Source organism: Toxorhynchites rutilus, chromosome 3, assembly GCF_029784135.1.
Source record: "Toxorhynchites rutilus septentrionalis strain SRP chromosome 3, ASM2978413v1, whole genome shotgun sequence".
NCBI lineage: Eukaryota > Metazoa > Arthropoda > Insecta > Diptera > Culicidae > Toxorhynchites > Toxorhynchites rutilus.
This window is the reverse complement of record NC_073746.1, coordinates 310,358,411-310,379,049: the sequence shown is the minus strand read 5'-3', so window position 1 is coordinate 310,379,049 and position 20,639 is coordinate 310,358,411. Positions and strand designations below refer to the sequence as shown.

General features: G+C 38.9%; 1 protein-coding gene across 4 annotated transcripts in view; it reads left to right on the top strand.

Annotated features, from left to right (window-relative positions):
* The window catches only part of LOC129779975 (zwei Ig domain protein zig-8-like), a 629,574-nt gene extending 612,406 nt beyond the window's left edge, over window positions 1-17,168 (top strand). For 2 of the 4 annotated variants that reach the window (XM_055787791.1, XM_055787789.1), the window contains 3 exons: window positions 8,145-8,262; window positions 15,872-16,059; window positions 16,167-17,168. In XM_055787791.1, coding sequence (XP_055643766.1) covers window positions 8,145-8,262; window positions 15,872-16,059; window positions 16,167-16,522 — 662 coding nt within the window. In that variant the 3' untranslated portion in view covers window positions 16,523-17,168. The remainder of the gene's footprint in view (window positions 1-8,144; window positions 8,263-15,871; window positions 16,060-16,166) is intronic. The other 2 variants (XM_055787792.1, XM_055787790.1) reach the window with 1 other exon arrangement.
* The last annotated feature ends 3,471 nt before the right edge of the window (window positions 17,169-20,639 follow it).

Below are 20,639 nucleotides of genomic sequence, written 5' to 3'. Positions count from 1 at the left end.
TAGATTGCAAAGTCGCTCCAAGGAAAAAGATTCTAATTGTCTAATCGCAACCTTATGAACCTATGGTTCAAGAAGGTTTATTTTTCAGCTTTGGAAACTTAATGAGCCCACAGATATTATTATTATAGTCTACAATAAGTGCCCATAATTGACAATATTTATTAGAGTGTATCCGGAATCTTCCAGGATGTGATAGATAATCATGGGGGGTCTCCGTAGCCACATTGGTTGCGCGTTCGCTTAGTAAGCGATCGATCGTGAGTTCAAAACTCAGGGCCCTCATTGACCATCTTTGTGTTGTTATAGAATAACTACGTCCACGCAACATTCATCAACGATAGAGATCCACGGTCGAAATAAGATCGACTCATCCATACAACTGCTCTGCTCTGCAAGACACATCGGGCTGCTGTTCTATAAATAACTCAACATTGATCAATCAACTGTCTCTGCTGTCCGGTCTAACTGGACAATGGAAGAACAGAAGGAAAACTCTTACGCCTAAACGGCTACTGTGTAAATGTGTACCATATGCAATGGTATAGAAGGGAATACTCTAACGCCGAAAAATGGCAACTGGATAATGTGCTAATTATAGATATGATAAACATGTGACATGTACACGATTAAAAGTCGGCTCTGTTACAGCTAAAATACTAATGAGCCTAAAATAAACAAAAGGGATTAAAAAAAATAGATAATCATATTCGATAAAACAAAATCCATCTTCACATGTGGTCGAATCACAACTTTGACAAAGGTATTGTTTTGGGATGCATTTGCTTCAAATTGTATCTTATTCAAAAAGCATTTGGAAATGATAAAATTTGGTTCTGGACACAGTTGTATAACAATAAAATTAAGAAACTTCCTAGAAATGAAAACCTACAAAAATAGTGTTTTCTTAGGTGTTTATCGATTTTCAAAAATTCATGATGAACCATGATGAACCATGGTGAACCTATCTCTCAACCGAATTAAAGTTCTCTAAATGCTCAACAAATCATTTTTTCGACACCAAATTTTCTTATCTTTTAAATGGAAGTAATAGTATCGTTGTAAATACGCCCAGGTTTTTTAACGCGGTTTTTTACGCTGATTTTAGAATTAACGCGATTAAAGAACGAAACACTTCTATCTGTTTAATGAGGAAAGAATTAGTCGAAAACAACGTGTAGGATCACGATTCCTATAAAAGGTATGTAGGATGAGTCTACCTCTTATGACTTTAACACAGACAAACAGACATGGTTTGGTTTTATGTCAAAGATTTCTAGAGGCTTCACCTACCCACATTTCCATAAGGACGAATTTCATGCCAACTCGACTGGCCGTTGGCAGCACCATCTCAGATAGCAGCGAAACGTTGTGGGTGTAAACACACGGGTCTTTTAAACAACTTTGCATACTTGAAATATTAAAAAAAAATAAGGCTACTTTTTAGGGCCAAATGTTTTTTTTTCTTGATTTTTTACAAAAAAAAATATAACTCAAAAACTATAATACCTTCAAAATTCGTGTCAAAGGATGAAATATAGGAAATTATTTAAATTTTTAGAAAAAAACAATTTCCTTAAAAAAAATTTTTTTTTGAAAAAAAAATTTCGCTGAAAAAAAAATATATTGAAAATTAAAATTCATTTTTCTCAAAAATGTTTTTTTTTAATTTTCAGGAAAATTATATGAATAGCTCTAAAAATTTCCAACAAGTCGTCCATACATCGGAAGACATCGGCACTTTTACAGGGAAAAAGTTTTTCTAGCAACAACTTATTCATGTTTTCTTTAAAAAAAATTAGAACTAAAAACAACCCCTAATTTTGTCTAAAATCAAGATAGCGATGCAGTGTATTCGACAAAGTTTTAGATCTTATTAAAATATGAACTTTCGTCGAAGACGTCAAATTTATATCTTTCATATTTTCTGGGCATTTTGGTATGGAGGCCCCCGAAAAAAATAATGTTTTACTCGTTATATTTTTGTGCGTAAATTCTCGCGTTTGGCATGTTCTGGACATGTTTCTGAATAAAAAAAAGTTAGTAGAGTATGTAAATCGCGATAATCTATACATACAAATGTTACGAATTAAACATCAAAAGTAATTTTTCCCTGTAAAAGTGCCCATCTTCCGATGTATGGGTGACTTGTTGAAAGTTGATTGAGCTATTCATATCTATTTTCTCAGAATTTTGAAAAAAAACAGGTTTTCGAGGAAAATAAATTTTAATTTTCAAAATATTTTTTTAAATGAACTTCTTTTTCAAAAATTTGCTTGATATTTTTCAATGAAAACATGAATAATTCCATACATTTCATTCTTTGATCAACATTTTGAAGATCTTATAGTTTTTAAAGCAAAATTTTTCGAAAAAAGTTGAAAAAAAAATAAAAATTTCAAAAAAATTCTCACACAAAATCTATCAGCATTTTAGTCAATGCATGAAATGTAGAAAATTATTCATGTTTTCATTAGAAAATATCAAAAAAAAAATTTAAAAAAAAGTTCATTTTCAAAAAATATTCTGAAAATTAAAATTTATTTTTCTCGAAAACCTGTTTTTTTTTTAAATTCTCAGAAAATATATATGAATAGCTCATTCAACTTCCAACAAGTCACCCATACATCGGAAGATGGGCACTTTTACAGGGAAAAAGTTTTTCTAACAACAACTTTTTCATGTTTTTCTTGAAAAAAAATACTAATAATGTCTAATTCGTAACGTTTTTATGTATAAATTATCGTGATTTACATGCTCTACTAACTTTTTCCTATTCAGAAACATGTCAAACGCGAGAATTTATACACAAAAATATAACGAGTAAAAAATTAGTTTTTTCTGGGGTCTCCTTACCAAAATGCCCAAATTTTTGAATAAAAAATTCATTGAAAAAAAAATATTCTGAAAATTAAAATTCATTTGTCTCGAAAACATGTTTTTTTAATTCTGAAAAAATAGATATGAATAGACCATAGAATTACAAACAAGTCACCCATACATCGGAAGATGGGCACTTTTACAGGGAAAAACTTTTCCGAACAACTTTTTCATGGTTTTTGCTATTAATATTAAACTCGTAACATTTCCATTGCTAAATTTTCGCGATTTACATGCTCTGTCAACTTTTTCCTATTCTGAAACGTGTCAAGAGCATGTACAACACCATAATTTATTTAAAAGATAAATTTTCACGTGCTAAAAGCTAAATTTCAGTAAAATTGCTCTTATAGATTCTGACATAAATGTGCCGCCAGGTGAAAAACTAGGTTTCGTTAATAACACGTTTTGACCTCACATATACTGCGATTGTAATGAATGGAACAAAATGTTTATGAAACTGTTTTTGGGGTCGTTAACAATTTTGTTGTTATACACCGTGTCCAACACATTCTCATACACTTTTTTTTACCTCGCTGTAGTGGTGAAGCAGCAGCGTATATCTTTGTATTGGTGTAGTCTCGCACTATGATTACTTAATCCAATTACGGATCTGTTCGATTATTTTCATTCAGTGTTTATCAACGATGAAAAAGTTTCTTTCTGTGGTGATAATAAAGTTTTTGGAATCAGGTTCAGAACTGGTGTCGGGATTTGTCCGCCTTTTTGGCCAGAAATGAAAGGCCTTCATATAGTAACACATGCTGTCAAAGATAAATATGCAAATGTGACTAATGTGGCCCAATTCAAGGCCGTAAAATAATTTGCAACGAAATTCGAATCATTGGCGAATCAATCAGTAGATCGAAAATCATGAATTTTTAATAAAATCATTTTAAAAAAATTAGGCGAAAAATAATGTTGCGAATCACCCTGAAATGGAAATGGGCACCCTAATTAAAAATTTTAAAAAAACGCTCCTAATAATTTGCGAAAAGGAACAAAATAACAATTTTACGGAGATCTGAGGACGGCTTCATCGGTTTGACATGGATTGGCTGTATAATTGTTCCAAAAGGTAGCCTTGAAAAAAAGCCGTTTGTTATGCGAACTTGGTTCAAACGGGTTATAAAAGTTGAAGTGGTGTAAACCCGACACCAATTACTCATGTGATCTGTTCTCAATAGCCGACTATTGAAAAGAAAAGTTTAATAAATTCAACATAAACACAAGAAATTTGACATTCTTCGGTTTTCTTTCATCGATGCTCACAAATGTACACAAAACCATAATTAATAAAGCCTTCCCTGGAGAAGTACTCGTCGTTTTGCTTTATTGATTATTTTGATTCGACATATGCGTTCGAAATCTCTTGAATTTTCGTTAGCGGTTTCATTTTTAGTTTCATAAAGTGACCCGCTATATAGAAATCAAAGACGTAATCCTACGTCAAAACACTATTTGAAGAAAAATCTGAATCCATTTCAGTTTGATCAAAACAAATTTGGACGAAGTAATTCAGAATGAGGTGAACAAAACTCGATACGTTTAACACTGAAAAACGTAATTAGTTCACTGAATTTCAAGCAGTAGTTTAGAAAAGAAGTAATCCATGGTTGTAGTAATTGTTGCGTTGCTTTGCATTGAATCAGTGCGATCGGATTCCGCTGGATGGCATTTGCAAGATGATTCCTCACCGGTAATTTTAATCTTAATGTTGCCCCAGGCTCTGGTGTCAGAAATGCCGATAAAATAAGAGAAACCATCGTGTGTACATAAAAATACACTGGAGTCGCTTTTTACGCTGTGCCGCGTAAATTCCAAAATCCGCGTAAATTCTAAAATCCGCGTAAAAATAAACCGGGTAATATTCATAATCCGTGTGAAAATCTAACAAACAGTGAGTTATTAGTTCAAAATGCAACCCATATTCTAACAATTGATTAACTGATTTTTTTTGCATGCTACAATATTTTTTTCCCTGTTGGGTGCGAACCACTGCGTCCATTATTTTGAAATATTGTGGTATACCCCTTTTTATACTACACTTCTAGCTTATCTACTACTCATTGATGAAAGAGTAGACTGAAAGCTATAGCGAGATAGGTGCCAATCAGGAATAATCTGTTTGATAAAATTTATAATCCTGATCGGCGACGCAGACCAAATTTCCTTGGGCTCCAGAATAGCTTTATCAAGATGTTGATGTCTGCGTCTAGTTAGAGCTCCGCAGTTACAGAGCAAACGTTCCGAGGTTTCGCTTTCGGCATTACAAAAGCGACAAATATCATCTTGTGCTAAACCTATGTTCTTAAGATGGTATTTACTCGGGCAGTGTCCTGTTACAAGACCAGTAAATGTGCTTACGTCTTTCTTATTAGGGCTTAACAGCTGTTGAGTAATTTTAATACTCGGCGTAATTAGTTTATTTTTTCGCCTTTTTAAGTTTTGCAGCCACCCAATTGGCTGTCACTTCCCGGTGCTACAATCATGATATCTGTATCTACTTGTATTTCTCGGCTACTAATCAGTGATACAATACAAACTTATTTCGTGAAAAGTCACATCAATTAGCATATTGAATTTTTACGCGATTGATACGTGCTGCGTGAAAAAACCGCGTAAATTCCGAAATCCGCGTAAAAAAAACCACATAAATTTCGAACTCCGCGTAAATCCCAAAAACCGCGTAAAGTAAAACCGCGTATAAAAAAACCGCGTAAAAAGCGACTTCAGTGTACAAATAAACCCAAAAACCATTTGATATTCGAATGAAACATTCAGCATCTTTCTCAAAAATTTCACTAAGATGTCACGGAACGTGGTTGATACGCTTGAGAAGGAGTGAAACCCAAAAGTTGTGGTTCATCGATCCAGTTTACTCCTTGAGGCGAATGAACCAACATACAAACAATTTGGCTTGTTATACACTATCCGATATATTTGAAGCTGTGAAGCAAACTACATCCGGCAATCCGGCAAGAGAAAGCAAAGCAAAAATTGCACGTAGAAATTCAATCCAAGAGTCAGCATTCTCGATTCGAAGACCGAGGACCGAAGACTAGAGCAAAATGTTATCTGAACAATTGTTATGCAATTATTCATTCAACCTTGGAATTTCAATATCATCCCATCAAACTAAATGCCACGATCAGATTACTCTGCTTTCCTGTTTTGTTCCGACAGCCATCTCTAGCGTTGAATATCTTCATCTCGAGAGTAATACCTCAATAAAAAAAATAGAATAGATGTGTGTCCCGTCTCCCAGCTCAAGCTGCAGTTTAGGATGCAGTGCGCCACGATGAAATGAAAGTGCACCAGAAAAAAAAAGTTCCCCATCGGAGGAACTAATGCACAAAGACTATGATTTATGACAGAGCTATACTGCAGCAGCAGAGCTGAGCAGGATTATTATTTTTCCATGTTTACGATGAGTGTGACGGAGCCGTCCCGATTCCAGGGATCTGAAGTGGAAAAGAATCGAATGTTTTTTTTCTTCTTCCAATCCACTTCACTAGACAGTGCTGCGGAAGTGTATGTGCGGGTGCGCCCATTTCTGTAAAACCCGCTGAGTTATGAATGTATTTATAAAATATATTTTCCCACTGTTCACATTTCTATCCGATTTGCTGCCGTGCTCAGTGAACACTAACTGAAAGCTAACATTTGCATAATAGATAAAGTTTTGCTGCTCATTTTTTTTTCTCCTTGTTGCTCGTTGTTTGTTTGCTGCTGCACTTTGCCCGGTTGTAACTTTACATCGAAATTGTCATCCAGTTGGGTACACAAACGGCAACGGCGGACAGCTAACAAGCCAACAAAGCTGCAGCAGCGCGAGTCATGTGAATATACACTGCCGGTATGCGATTGTGGGACATTTCGTGCCCAAATCCTGGTCCGCACATTTTAGCTTATGAATTTATTATGTATTGTACACCGGTTGCCAATAACACATATTACAGCTGCGACTTTTTTTTGGTTCTGTTTACTAAAGTTAGAAAGCTTTCGATTCGCCGGAATGTAATTTCCGCTGCTTCCTAAATTATTTTCGAAACCGAACCCCGAATTTACAGCCAAACCATGGAGTGATCGGTACACATGGCAAACATGGAAAGGCTTGTACCAAATATCGCCATTACTTGTTGGGAAAGTTGAGCCAATAGAATGCGGATGTGCATCGCAGAAACCTTCCAGCCTGATGATGAACAAACTGCATTCTTTGTTTGGCTACATTCATGAAATTCGCGCTCGGTAGAGTACATACTCGACGAGAAGCTCTTCTTCATCATTTGCTGGTAACCGAGCTCGAATTTCAACTATCCTCAAAGTACACAACAGTGACGTTCGAAAGCATTATTTCTCATCATGCTCCCCTTACCCAGCGGCTTGGAATCTATCAATGATACGAATTTCAGTATTGAACCGACACTGACGACCTTCTCCATCATCACACAATCGAATGCACTCTCCATTATGGCCGAGTCGCACATTTCACAGGATGCTCGTCCAACGTCACTGTCGGCTTCTGACACCCACGCGGATGGTTTGGCCCAAAAAAATGATATTTCATAGCTTCGTAGCATTTCACACAAAATCCGAGGATTTGCAAGCAATGAAAATAATTGACGTAATTATCCGAACGCATGGAACCATCATCTCAGCGATTCGTTTCCCCGGGTCGATCCCGCACTGGGTGCCATCAATATCGATCAAACATCCGTAACAATCGCGCGCAGCAGTCCATCGAATCGTACTGAGCTCATCAAACACAATCGCGTCCTTTTCTGTCCGACCGGTTGCTGAATACATCACAGCTGCATCAGCTGATTGGAAATCATCAGCAAGTGGCCGCGAAATCAAACCCCGGACACAATGGTTGCCCGTCGAGATGGGAATTCTGTCCGGCGCGCACATCCCGACTTGTTGTAAATTGCAAAATGCAAATTAGAGCATACTTCAAAAATCCCCACGCGCTGTTTGCGCCAGGCCACAAGCGAACGGTCCCCCGCCATCAATTATGCGAAAATTCCACGCGCATTTTCCACCCGGGAAGGCTCCAAATTGATTTTACACCCCAAGCAAACGGGTTCGCACTCATTTGGGTGGAAAATTATCGAAACGCGAATGCATCCAGTTGACAAATTGGTGTCTACCTCCCCACCCAATCCCGAGAGAACAAAAACCACCTCCACCTCCTTACCACCCTCACTCGCCGACATTAGACTAACGATTAAAACAAACCACTCGTCTCGTCCCGTCACTCATAGATTCTCTCTCAACAGCCGTCCGGGCCAAGATCACCGGCTCCCAGGAGGTGTACGTGAAGAAGGGCAGCACCATCTCGCTGTCCTGCGTGGTCAACGTGCACGCGTCCTCCATCTCGTGGTAAGTATTGCGGATTATTTGCCGAATGTATTTACCTATTCCCGCCGGCCACGGCTCGCAAATATTAACAGAACCAAGCCGGCAGGCACCTATCGGTGGCTTCCGAGAATTACCGGGGGTTTTGTTCCGCCGAAATGGGCACCATTTTGGGGCACACCACTCGGCTTGGGCTGCTGGGATGAATCGCAGGCCTAGTATTGACATTGTGCAAGATTAAGTAATTGAAATCGTATCGAGAGGACAGAATCCGCAACGTTGACGGACTTTTCCGGTGTTTTGTTTGGTTTGTAATCCCATACACATTAGACCAGCGATACGCAACATTTTTTCAAGAGAGCACAAATACATTACTATCGTAGGATTACGAAATTACAGGGTTTTCCAACTTTAAATTCCGAAAGTAAATTGAAATAAAACACACTTAGAATTCGAATTTCGATGAATTTTCCCCTCCGATTGGTCATTTCCCCTCCGTTGGTCGTCGATAAGTTGCTCGTTATTGACAGCTCTGTTCGGGAAAGCACACAAATGGACGGAACAAATGTATGGGAAAATGGAAACGCTTAAAGTTTTTATGAATTTTAACCACTTACAAACCAGGGGATTCTAATGTATAGCATATTAAACAAATCTTACGGAATTTCAGATTCGTTTAGTATGTAAATCGCTAAAATTCGTTCGCGGCAAAAATAGTTATTAACGTTAACTTTATTTCATAAAAACGTGACCTGTTTTCTGATTTGGCACCCTTAATGAAAGACGTAGTTCTACGTCAAAAAAAAAAGGAAAAAGTTGATTTTTCGGACAACCCTAAAATGGAAATGGTCACCCTACTGAAAAAATAAAAAAAATACGGGTCTAATGTTTTGCGATATAGAACAAAACTACCACTTTTAACGAAAATCTGAGAACCACTATATCGGTTTGGCATGGAATGGCTGAATTGTGAATCGAGCGATCGTTACCCCAAAATCGTTGTTTCAAGAATCATCGTACGAAATTGTTAATTTGTGTGTTATATCTCGAGTTCGCGTTCTTTCGGTCATGTGGGCGATTTTCTTCTCCATATTTTAGAAATACATTCAAATAAGCACAGGTCGGACTCGATTATATATAATCGCAATTTCACTTTCAACGTGAATTTTCGAATCCCATACATAATCGAATCACAAAAAAGCTATTTTTCTAGTAATGTTTGACATTCATACATTAATGAAAAAATTGTTTTCTTGAAATTCGATTATGTATAGGATTTGAAAATAATTGTTGAAAAAAATGGTGGACTATAAATAATCGAGTCCGACCTGTATACGTCATCAATTACATACGTATGAATATGTTGGATAGAGTGGCAGCGAAAATGGTCATGTCAAATTTAAAAAACCGACCATGTACATTTTTTTTATTGGCCCAAAAAATTAACTGTGCATAGTTTCAGCTCAATTGGACATGATTTAGGGCTGTCCCGAAGCGCTCAAAATTTTGATTTTTTGATCCTCGAAAATCTTCCAAGGGGTGGAGTAACGGAAATTTGGAAAATCGAATTTTTTTTTTTTCGATGCCAAATGACTTAAAAATGCATGAAACATCGAGATCTGGTGTCATCATTCCGGCCGGAAATCGACCTTTTGGGACTAAATCATGTCCGATTGAGCTGAAATTTTGCACAGGTATTTTTTTAGGCCAATAAACAAAATGTGCATGGTCGATTCTTTGAATTCGATAATAATTTTTTTCCATACCCTCATTGCCTCTCAGGCTTAGTCCCAAAGTCTATTTTCGGCCAAAATTTTTTTTCAAGATGACACCGGATCTCGACGTTTTATGCATTTTATAGTCATTTGGCATCGAAAAAAAAATTTCGATTTTCTGAATTTCTTTCCCTTTCCACCCCCCTTGAAAAATTTTCGAGGATGAAACAATCAAAACTTTGAGAGGTATCGGAAATATAATTTCGATTTTCCAAATTTCCTTTACTCCCCTCTTGGAAGATTTTCTTGGATGAAAAAATCAACACTTTGAGCGCTTTGAGGCACCCCTAAATCATATCCGGATGAGCTCTCGAGTAATGCACAGATCATTTTTTGGACCAATAAACAAAATGTACATGGTCGGTTTTTGAAATTCGGTGATGAAATTTTTTCCATACATCCATTGCCACCCTAATGTTGTATCGTGAAGGTAGAAGCATGCTATTAATATTTAATTTTAGAATTTTCTAAATTCCCATTCATCACTACTATTCTATTCATGACTATTTTCTTTGATAACAACACTTTACACAATTATTTCACATTGGTTATCATATTTTCAAAATTTGATGTTCGATGTGTAAAAATCAAATTAAAGGGTGTGTCACATCAAATTGCATCACGGAAAAAACGCTGTAGAAATTCGCCCAGTAGACCGATCCATTTGAAAATTTTAGACAGTAAAATAAAAACTATTAAACAACTTTTGGCATTTTCCATTTTTCATACTTCGAGCCCAAGCCCGTATGCTCGCACCTTCCTCTTTACCCCGTCCATAAGGTTCTGTACAACGTCAGGTTGTAGTTTTTTTGAACAGAAATCCATTTTCTCTTGAAGTCCGCCTCCGATTTGACAACTTTAGGGTTCTTCCGGAGGGCCTGCTTCATAATCGCCCAATATTTCTCTATTGGGCGAAGCTCCGGCGCGTTGGGCGGGTTCATTTCCTTTGGCACGAAGGTGACCCCGTTGGCTTCATACCACTCCAACACGTCCTTTGAATAGTGGCACGAAGCGAGATCCGGCCAGAAGATGGTCGGGCCCTCGTGCTGCTTCAATAGTGGTAGTAAGCGCTTCTGTAGGCACTCCTTAAGGTAAACCTGCCCGTTTACCGTGCCGGTCATCACGAAGGGGGCACTCCGCTTTCCGCAAGAGCAGATCGCTTGCCACACCATGTACTTTTTGGCAAACTTGGATAGTTTCTGCTTGCGAATCTCCTCCGGAACGCTGAATTTGTCCTCTGCGGAGAAGAACAACAGGCCCGGCAGCTCACGAAAGTCCGCTTTGACGTAGGTTTCGTCGTCCATTACCAGGCAATGCGGCTTCGTCAGCATTTCGGTGTACAGCTTCCGGGCTCGCGTCTTCCCCACCATGTTTTGCCTTTCGTCGCGGTTAGGAGCCTTCTGAACCTTGTATGTACGCAGGCCCTCCCGCTGCTTGGTCCGCTGGACGAATGAACTTGACAAATTCAGCTCATTGGCGACATCCCGGACCGAACTTCTCGGATCACGTCTAAACTGCTTAACTACGCGCTGGTGATCTTTTTCACTGACGGAGCATCCATTTTTGCCGTTCTTCACCTTCCGGTCGATGGTTAGGTTCTCGAAGTATCGTTTTAGTACTCTGCTGACCGTGGATTGGACGATTCACAGCATCTTACCGATGTCCCGATGTGACAACTCCGAATTCTCGAAATGAGTGCACAGGATTAATTCACGACGCTCTTTTTCGTTCGACGAAATTTTTCCAAATTTACGAAAAATTGACAGTGAAGCATGGCCAACGTGATCTATACACTCTTATCTGATTTTAAAGCGAAAGCTGAAGATATAATTCCTAAAAATTAAATTTCTACAGCGTTTTTTCCGTGATGCAATTTGATGTGACACACCCTTTACTACCAATCCGAAATAAAAAATAATAATAAAACAGAAATTCACACGAAGAAATATCTTCTCTCACTTCTAATATACAGGGTTTTCCAACTTTAAATTCCGAAAGTGAAATAAAACACACTTAGAATTCGAATTTCGATGAAACTTTTATTTCAAATTAAAGTTTGGTTTATGCCATTTTGTTTGAAATACAACATCATTCAAATGTCCACCTAGGGCTTCCTCGCACACCTTGATCCGGAACAGGTAATTTTCGATGACTTTTCGGCACATATGGGGCGGTATCTCGGTCATAACTTCACGAATGTGTCTTTCAAATGTTCAAGAGTTTGCGGAGAGTTGGCATAGACACGGTCTTTCGCACAACCCCACAAAAAAAGTCTAGCGGGTTCAAATCGCATGATCTGGATGACCAATTGGCATCACCAAAACGCGAAATTAAGCGTCCCTCAAATTTCGTTCACAATATGGCCATGTTCGGTCGTGTTGTGTGGTACGTGGCGCCGTCCTGCTGAAATCACATGTCATCCGTATCCATGTCTTCAATTTGTGGCAAAAAAAAATCGTTTAACATGCGGCCATAGCGCTCACCATTCACAGTTACCGTCTCGCCGTCCTCATTTTCAAAGAAATACGGCCCGATGACTCCACCAGACCATAATGCGCACCAAACAGTGACTTTTGGCGGATGCAATGGCCTCTCAACAATCACGTGTGGATTTTCTGAGCCCCATATACGGAAATTTTGGGTGTTCACATAGCCACCGAGCTCGAAATGTGCCTAATCGCTGAAGAAAATTTGATGCGAAAATTCAGCATTTTGCTGCTGTTGTTCGTTCACCCAATCGACGTATGCCCGACGCATTCCATGGTCATCACGCTCTAATTTTTGTACCAGTTGGACTTTATATGGATGTAGGTACAAGACCAAATGCAAAATTCGCCACAATGATGTGTTTGACAAGCCCAATTGCTGAGCATGCCGTGTAATCGAAACATTCGGGTCATCCTCCACACTGGCAGCAACAGCAGCAATATTTTCGGCCGAACGCACATTGCGATGGTTTCACAATATCCGCTACGGATCCAATTTGTTCGAATTTACGCACTACATTAGCGATTGTGTGCTCTGTAGGCCGTCCATGACGACCAAAATCCGTCCGTAATGCTCGAAAAACATTTGCCGGTTTTTCATCATTTTTATAGTATAATTTAACAAAATGAACACGTTGTGCGATGCTAAAACGATCCATATTGTAAAAGGCAGACATTCAACTAACGATATGATGCTTTGGTTGACAGCTATGTCAAACGGTTGTCAGCGCAGGGCTGTATACTTTCGGAAGCCCGAAATGGAAAACCCTGTGCAGCCATTCCATGCCAAATCGATATAGTGGTTCTCAGATTTCTATGGAAAGTGGCAGATTTTTTCTTTATTGCGAAATATTAGACCCCTGGGTTTTTAATTTTTTCGTTAGGGTAACCATTTCCATTTTAGGGTGGTCCGAAAAATGAACTTTGGCCACTTCTTCCCAAAAATGACTTTCTTTAAAAATTCATAACTTTTGAACCATTCGACCGATTTAGATGATCGACATATCAAATTAAAGCCAAAGAGCTAGATATTTAAAAAATATTGAACAATATTAAAAAATATTGAACTTGAAAAAAAGATGGATTATGTTTTGGTAATTATTGATTGTAACCGCTTTTTATTGTTTTCATGGCTTTGGACTAGAGATAGCATTATTTGATGTAGACATACAGGGTGGGACATTTAAAGTGGAAGCATCTGGCAACCCCATAACTTTTGACAGAGATGTCAGATTAACAAATGTCATACCGCGTTGGAAGCGTCATTTCAGTACAATTTTAACCATGGAACAATACACACCTAAACAACGCGCTGAAATTGTTCAGCTGTACATTCAAAATAACTTCTCAATTGTGTTAACTAAACGTGCGTGGAAAAATAAAAATAAAGTTAAAACATCGCCTGGAGACAACACTATACGTCGATTATATGCCAAATTTATATCGTCTGGTAGTGTTGGTAATGCCAGTCATCTGTCCAGACAACGACCAAGAGGTTTCGACGAGAATATTGATGCCGTTCGAGCCAGTGTTGCAGAGACTCCATCGACATCAGGTCGCCATCGTTCGCAAGAGTTAGGCTTCGCTCGAACCACTCTCCGACGCATAATTCGTGTTGATTTGAAAATGTTTCCGTATAAAATTCAAATGGCTCAACAACTTAACCCATCTGACTTACCACGTCGACTTGATTTTGCGAAATGGACCATCGAAATGGCCAAAAATGAACGTGGCTTTTGGCAAAAAATCATAATGTCTGATGAGGCGCATTTCAACTTGAATGGAGGAGTGAATAAACAAAATTGTCGGTTTTATGCTACTGAAAACCCTCAATTCATCGAAACGCAACCTCTTTACGACCAAAAAGTTACTGTGTGGTGATAAAGTCATCGGCCCGTACTTCTTTGAAAACGAAAATGGAGCAACGGTAACCGTGAATGGGGAGCGTTATCGGACAATGATAACCGATTTTTTATTGCCATTTGTTCGTGAAAATGAATTGGACAATTACTGGTTCCAACAGGACGGCGCTACATGCCATACAGCGGCTGCCACGACCAAATTATTGCGCGAAATGTTCCCCGGAAGATTAATATCGAAAAACGGCGATTATGACTGGCCACCGAGATCACCTGATTTGACGCCTCCTGACTTTTTTTATGGGGATATTTAAAATCCAAGGTATACACTGGTAAACCAAGGACCCTGGCTGCGCTGAAAGACAATATCCGACAAGAAATTGCTGCCATATCGGCCGAAACATTGGGCAAACTAATGGAAAATGCCGAAACAAGGGCACATTTTGCGGTCAAGGCCAGAGGCGGTCATTTACGAGATATCATAATCAAAAAGTAGTTAGAACAAATCTCCTTGGACCAAAATAAATGAATTTCAAAAAAAAATTTAAAATTCCACTTCTTTACTTTGCTATTGCAAAAACAAATCCTTCCACTTTAAATGGCCCTCCCTGTATATTCGGACAATACCTTTCTCGAGTTTAGCTATTATCAACATATTCGGCGATCTATTTTGATTTATATAGATAGAAGACAATATAAGAGTGCGTTTTATTATATTAAAATCCATTTCCACTTTCGAACGAAGATCAATTTCGATACCGCAAACATCAAATGGACTAACAACGCTTATCAATATGTAATTGTAGAACACATGCGAATTGAACTTTTCGAATTTTCCCATTTTCCTTCAGAGTTTTCAGAAAATGTTCAATTGTCATGCTCGGTTGGAATATGTTTGGTTGAAATATGTGCATTATTTTTATGGGACCCCCTCTCCTTTCCAGAGGACGAAGGGTTGTCATACCATCATAGAACCATTTTTCGTACCCAAAAACCCTCACATGCAAAATATGGCTCATATTGAGCTTGATTAGTTCTCGAGTTATGCAGATATTTATGCTTCATTTGTGTGGCAGCCACTCTTAGAGAGGGGAGAGGAGTGACTAACCACCATAGAAATATTTATTGCACCCTACAACCTCCATATGCCTAATTTGGTTTCATTTGCTTCATTAATTCTCGAGTAATGCAGAAATTTGTGTTTCAAATGTCATCGCTTTACGAATTTGAAGGTCTACAAGAGTAACCATACCAATATTGCTATGTTTCATTACGATTAACATTTCCTGATTTTTTAACGAAACTATTTCTGAAATACCTTCGATGGAAATAAAAACTCTTCAGTGCCATTTTAGACGCGCTATGCTGGGTATTTCTGTAAATCTGTAATTCATCCTAATTCGTTTTCAATCAAACGAGTATAACATGTCCACGTGCTCCCCGCGAGCTACAATAAAAATGACTTTTTTCCAACAACTGCCATGAATAACTTTCAACTCTTTCCCCATCCCAGGTACCATGGCTCGGCAGTGGTGGACTTTGACTCAGCTCGCGGAGGCATCAGCTTGGAGACGGAAAAAACGGAAGGCGGTACGAGCAGCCGACTGATGCTGACACGAGCCACCCTGAAGGACTCGGGCAACTACACGTGCGTTCCAACGGGAGCCATCGCTGCCAGCGTTCAGGTGCACGTTCTAAACGGTACGCTTCTACTGCTGACTCAATGTGCATATTTCCATTTTACTCTACTCTCAACATTATATCCAACTATTTAATGAATGTCCACAATTTGTCTCCCCTTTCGCTAGGTGAACATCCGGCTGCGATGCAAACCAGCGCGGGTGCGGTGGTGGTGCTCTTCTGTCCTACACGATACATGCTTGTTTTTATACTTGTGTCACTAAATAGTTGTAATTTAAGTAAACTAATTCACTTCATATCAAGCTTGTTCGAGGCGGCACGTTTCGCACTAGCGTCAGCGGTAGTCAGTCTTCTCACTCGGATCCGTCGTCCTGTCATTTCCTCCATCGACAGCAGCAGCAGCAGCAGCAAGAGCTGTTGTTGTAGCGAAAGCTGCAACCACCAATCAGTTTCTTCCCTCTATCACCCCAACATCAGCATCCAGAGTCTGAACAGCCCGCCCACACTATCCCAGCGAAGATGATCCCCACGCTAGCGGCAGAATTCTATCCCGAATCCTACTTCATCTCCATTTTCACCATCATCATCCCACACGTCAACGACCTTTGTCGTATCTGTGAATAATAGAAATAAATAAGCAAGCAGCACGAGAACAGAAATAGAACACAATGATTAGCAGTGAGGTATGATCTCATCAACAGCTGGATGCTGTAGTAACTGTAGTTAAAAGCATTTTCTACTTCTACTCCTCCCAAGAGGGAAACGGATCCGTCGTGTGAGGGCTGGAAGATGGTATTTGCGTTCGTTGCCGAAGGGGGAGATGCTTTCGATTGATTTATTTCCGACTACGGAATAATTGCAATGAATTCTTGTTACGACAGACACTGAGTGGACTGATTGGATCCCCCCCCCCCTCAATCTCGGATTCCTATGGGCAACGCAATCAGAAAATGCTTTACCATCTTCCACGCCCCTCGAAGACACTGCCTCTTCGCGAGAATATAAATTTACTCAATAAGACAGACCATCATCAAATAAACAACAAACCAATAAATACCAAACACTGTTACGTCACTGTCTTTTCGAGCGAATTGTAAATGTGTGAGTGTGTTATGTTTCTACCCAAAATGGAAATCGAATAAAATCTAGTAATAGGGAAAAAAACAAAACAAACATCATACCCAGAATAAAATCAGTTCTAAATAGCTGTGAAACTACCAAAGTAAACTAATACCGACAGCGAGCGCGATTCGGTTCTGCCCCCTGAAGAGTTAATAATTCAATATCTGGATTGTAACATAAAATAACAATGAAATAGAGGATAGGTAAGGTGTAAAAAATTCCAAACGAACGATCACAATAAATATTCGAGCATGACACTCGGAAAACTGTGTCGAAACGGTTGTAAAACTATTGGACGTAAAGTTTGAGCTCTTAAACCCGGTGCAAGTCAAAAAAAAAGTGAGGCCATAGAATTGGAGCATACGAAAGCTGCACGGAAGTAGGTTGTAATATACTTTAATGGAAAGGGGATGGAGTGCGAGTGCGACTATGGAGCGAGAGTAAGAGAGAGAAAGAACGGAAAACAGGAATCCTTTAATCATCCAACTTTTGAGTTATGTGCTGTAAATGAGAAGATGAAAAAAATGGAACGGATTTGACGATGAGAATATAGTAAAATGGTAGCGAACCATAGCCATAATTCACACAGAAGATCATTAACTAGAGATGGTGTTTTGAAACACTATTGCGGCAGAAAAGTGAGATAAATAATTTGAGAATAATAAATGAGTTGTAAAATCTAACAAACAAAACGAGTTTTTCTTCTGACTTTTACTATCATTTTGAGGTCTGAGATGTTCGGTACTATCAGGAATATACACATGAAGCCGCGATTTACACATCGATAGTTACACGTACTAATGTAGCAGGTTGAAAGATCATCATTTTTTTATGTATATAAATCAAAATATATGTAGAAGTGTCTTGCAGAATTTTTCCAAATTTGAATTGGTGAAATTGTGCCATCCGTAGAAATATACTGTAAAACTACTGTAAATCATGAAAAAGGCAATTTTATTTATATGTTTTGAAACATTCGAATACCTGATTTGACACAGGTGCGCTGAACTAGAGCATTCAAAAACGTGGACAGACCATGATCATATTTTCGACTGGTCAAACCAAAATCATTTACCTTACCATGCATCGTACATCATTCGCTGCACAATCATAACTGAGTGGATTGCTGAGCTGGCACCCGTTTCTATACAGGTTTTGGTGATTCCAATAGTTTGCGCTTGAAGCGCTTTTTGAGCTATTGAAATAGAAATAAAAGACGTAGTCCTACGTCAAAAACGTTTTCATATGCATACACCAGATAATTCCAAGTTGGATGAGAAATTCTGGTGCTCTCAGTGGAGAAATCTAGATCCTAGATACTGTTTCGAATTTCGAATCAATCCTAATTCGGTCCAATGTGAAAACTCTGTTAAGAACACCACTTCTAAACCGCAATCGTCATAGGGTAAATGATATTGGTTTGTCCATTTTAGGTTTTTTTTTACGCAACTAGTAAATGCAAATAGATTTTTCTTCATGAAAATCACATATAATCGATACGAGCTTGGGTTTGTTGGAAAGCCCCAAGTCTCTAGTTGCTAATACTACCATAAGACGTTGAAATTATTCAATTTTTTTCGTTTTTTAACGATTTTCCTCAAAGAGAAATTATGATCATGGTTTGACCACCTCTGATCACTTCTGAGCAGCGGCTTCACTGTTGGAGATGCTTAGGCTTATTGGGCTTAATTTGATGCTGTGCCATAAACTGAACACTCTCTCAACGTTAAAGGCTTTCTCTAGCCGAAAAGTTAATGGGTCCTATTGAGAAAGTAGATTTCAGGCTACTGGCAAGGCTAGGATGCCGATCCTATTCGGTCTGAATAAACTAGCCGAAATTTTCGTTGGTTCTTATTTAAAAAAATCATACCTGATTCCTCCAATCTTTTCGATGAACGATTTCTATTATTCTATCACTATTAAACTAAATGATAAAAAATACAAGTTCTCTTGATGGTTTTAGTGCATGTTTTCAGCACCGAGGTCAACCAGGAAATGGCAGATTTTTCCTAGGACTCCTGCCAAGTAGCAAAGTCTAGATTCTTCCAAACTTTTACTCCTCCCATAGCTTACTATATTCATTTTGTCATGTTCGTCGACTTACACATGAAGGATTGCAGCTTCCAAAAGGTAAGTATGTGTTGTGTGTGAGTTGTACTAAATTAATATAATGACTAAATCAGGGTTTTCCAACTTTAAATTCCGAAAGTAAATTGAAATAAAACACACTTAGAATTCCAATTTCGATGAAACTTTTATTTCAAATTAAAGTTTGGTTTATGCCATTATGTGTGAAATACAACATCATTCAAATGTCCACCTAGGGCTTCCTCGCACACCTTGATCCGGAACATGTAATTTTCGATGACTTTTCGGCACATATGGGGCGGTATCTCGGTCATAACTTCACGAATGTTGTCTTTCAAATGTTCAAGAGTTTGCGGAGAGTTGGCATAGACACGGTCTTTCGCATAACCCCACAAAAAAAAGTCTAGCGGGTTCAAATCGCATGATCTGGACGGTCAATTGGCATCACCAAAACGCGAAATTATGCGTCCTTCAAATTTCGTTCGCAATATGGCCATGTTCGGTCGTGTTGTGTGGCACGTGGCGCCGTCCTGCTGAAACCACATGTCATCCGTATCCATATCTTCAATTTGTGGCCAAAAAAATCGGTTAACATGCGGCCATAGCGCTCACCATTCACAGTTACCGTCTTGCCGTCCTCATTTTCAAAGAAATACGGCCCGATGACTCCACCAGACCGTAATGCGCACCAAACAGTGACTTTTGGCCGATGCAATGGCCTCTCAACAATCACGTGTGGATTTTCTGAGCCCCATATACGGAAATTTTGGGTGTTCACATAGCCACCGAGCTCGAAATGTGCCTCATCGCTGAAGAAAATTTGATGCGAAAATTCAGCATTTTGCTGCTGTTGTTCGTTCACCCAATCGACGCATGCCCGACGCATTCCATGGTCACCACGCTCTAATTTTTGTACCAGTTGGACTTTATATGGATGTAGGTGCAAGTCCAAATGCAAAATTCGCCACAATGGTGTTTGTTTGCTGAGCACGCCGTGGAATCGAAACATTCGGGTCATCCTCCACACTGGCAGCAACAGCAGCAATATTTTCGGCCGAACGCACATTACGATGATGCGCAGGTTTCACAATATCCGCTACGGATCCAGTTTGTTCGATTTTACGCACTACATTAGCGATTGTGTGCTCTGTAGGGCGTCCATGACGACCAAAATCCGTCCGTAATGCTCGAAAAACATTTGCCGGTTTTTCATCATTTTTATAGTATAATTTAACAAAATTAACACGTTGTGCGATGCTAAAACGATCCATATTGTAAAATGGCAGACATTCAACTAACGTTATGACGCTTTGGTTGACAGCTATGTCAAACGGTTGTCAGCGCAGGGCTGTATACTTTCGGAGGCCCGAAATGGAAAACCCTGTATATATATAATTCGAAACGTTATATTTAAATATAAAACTAGAGCC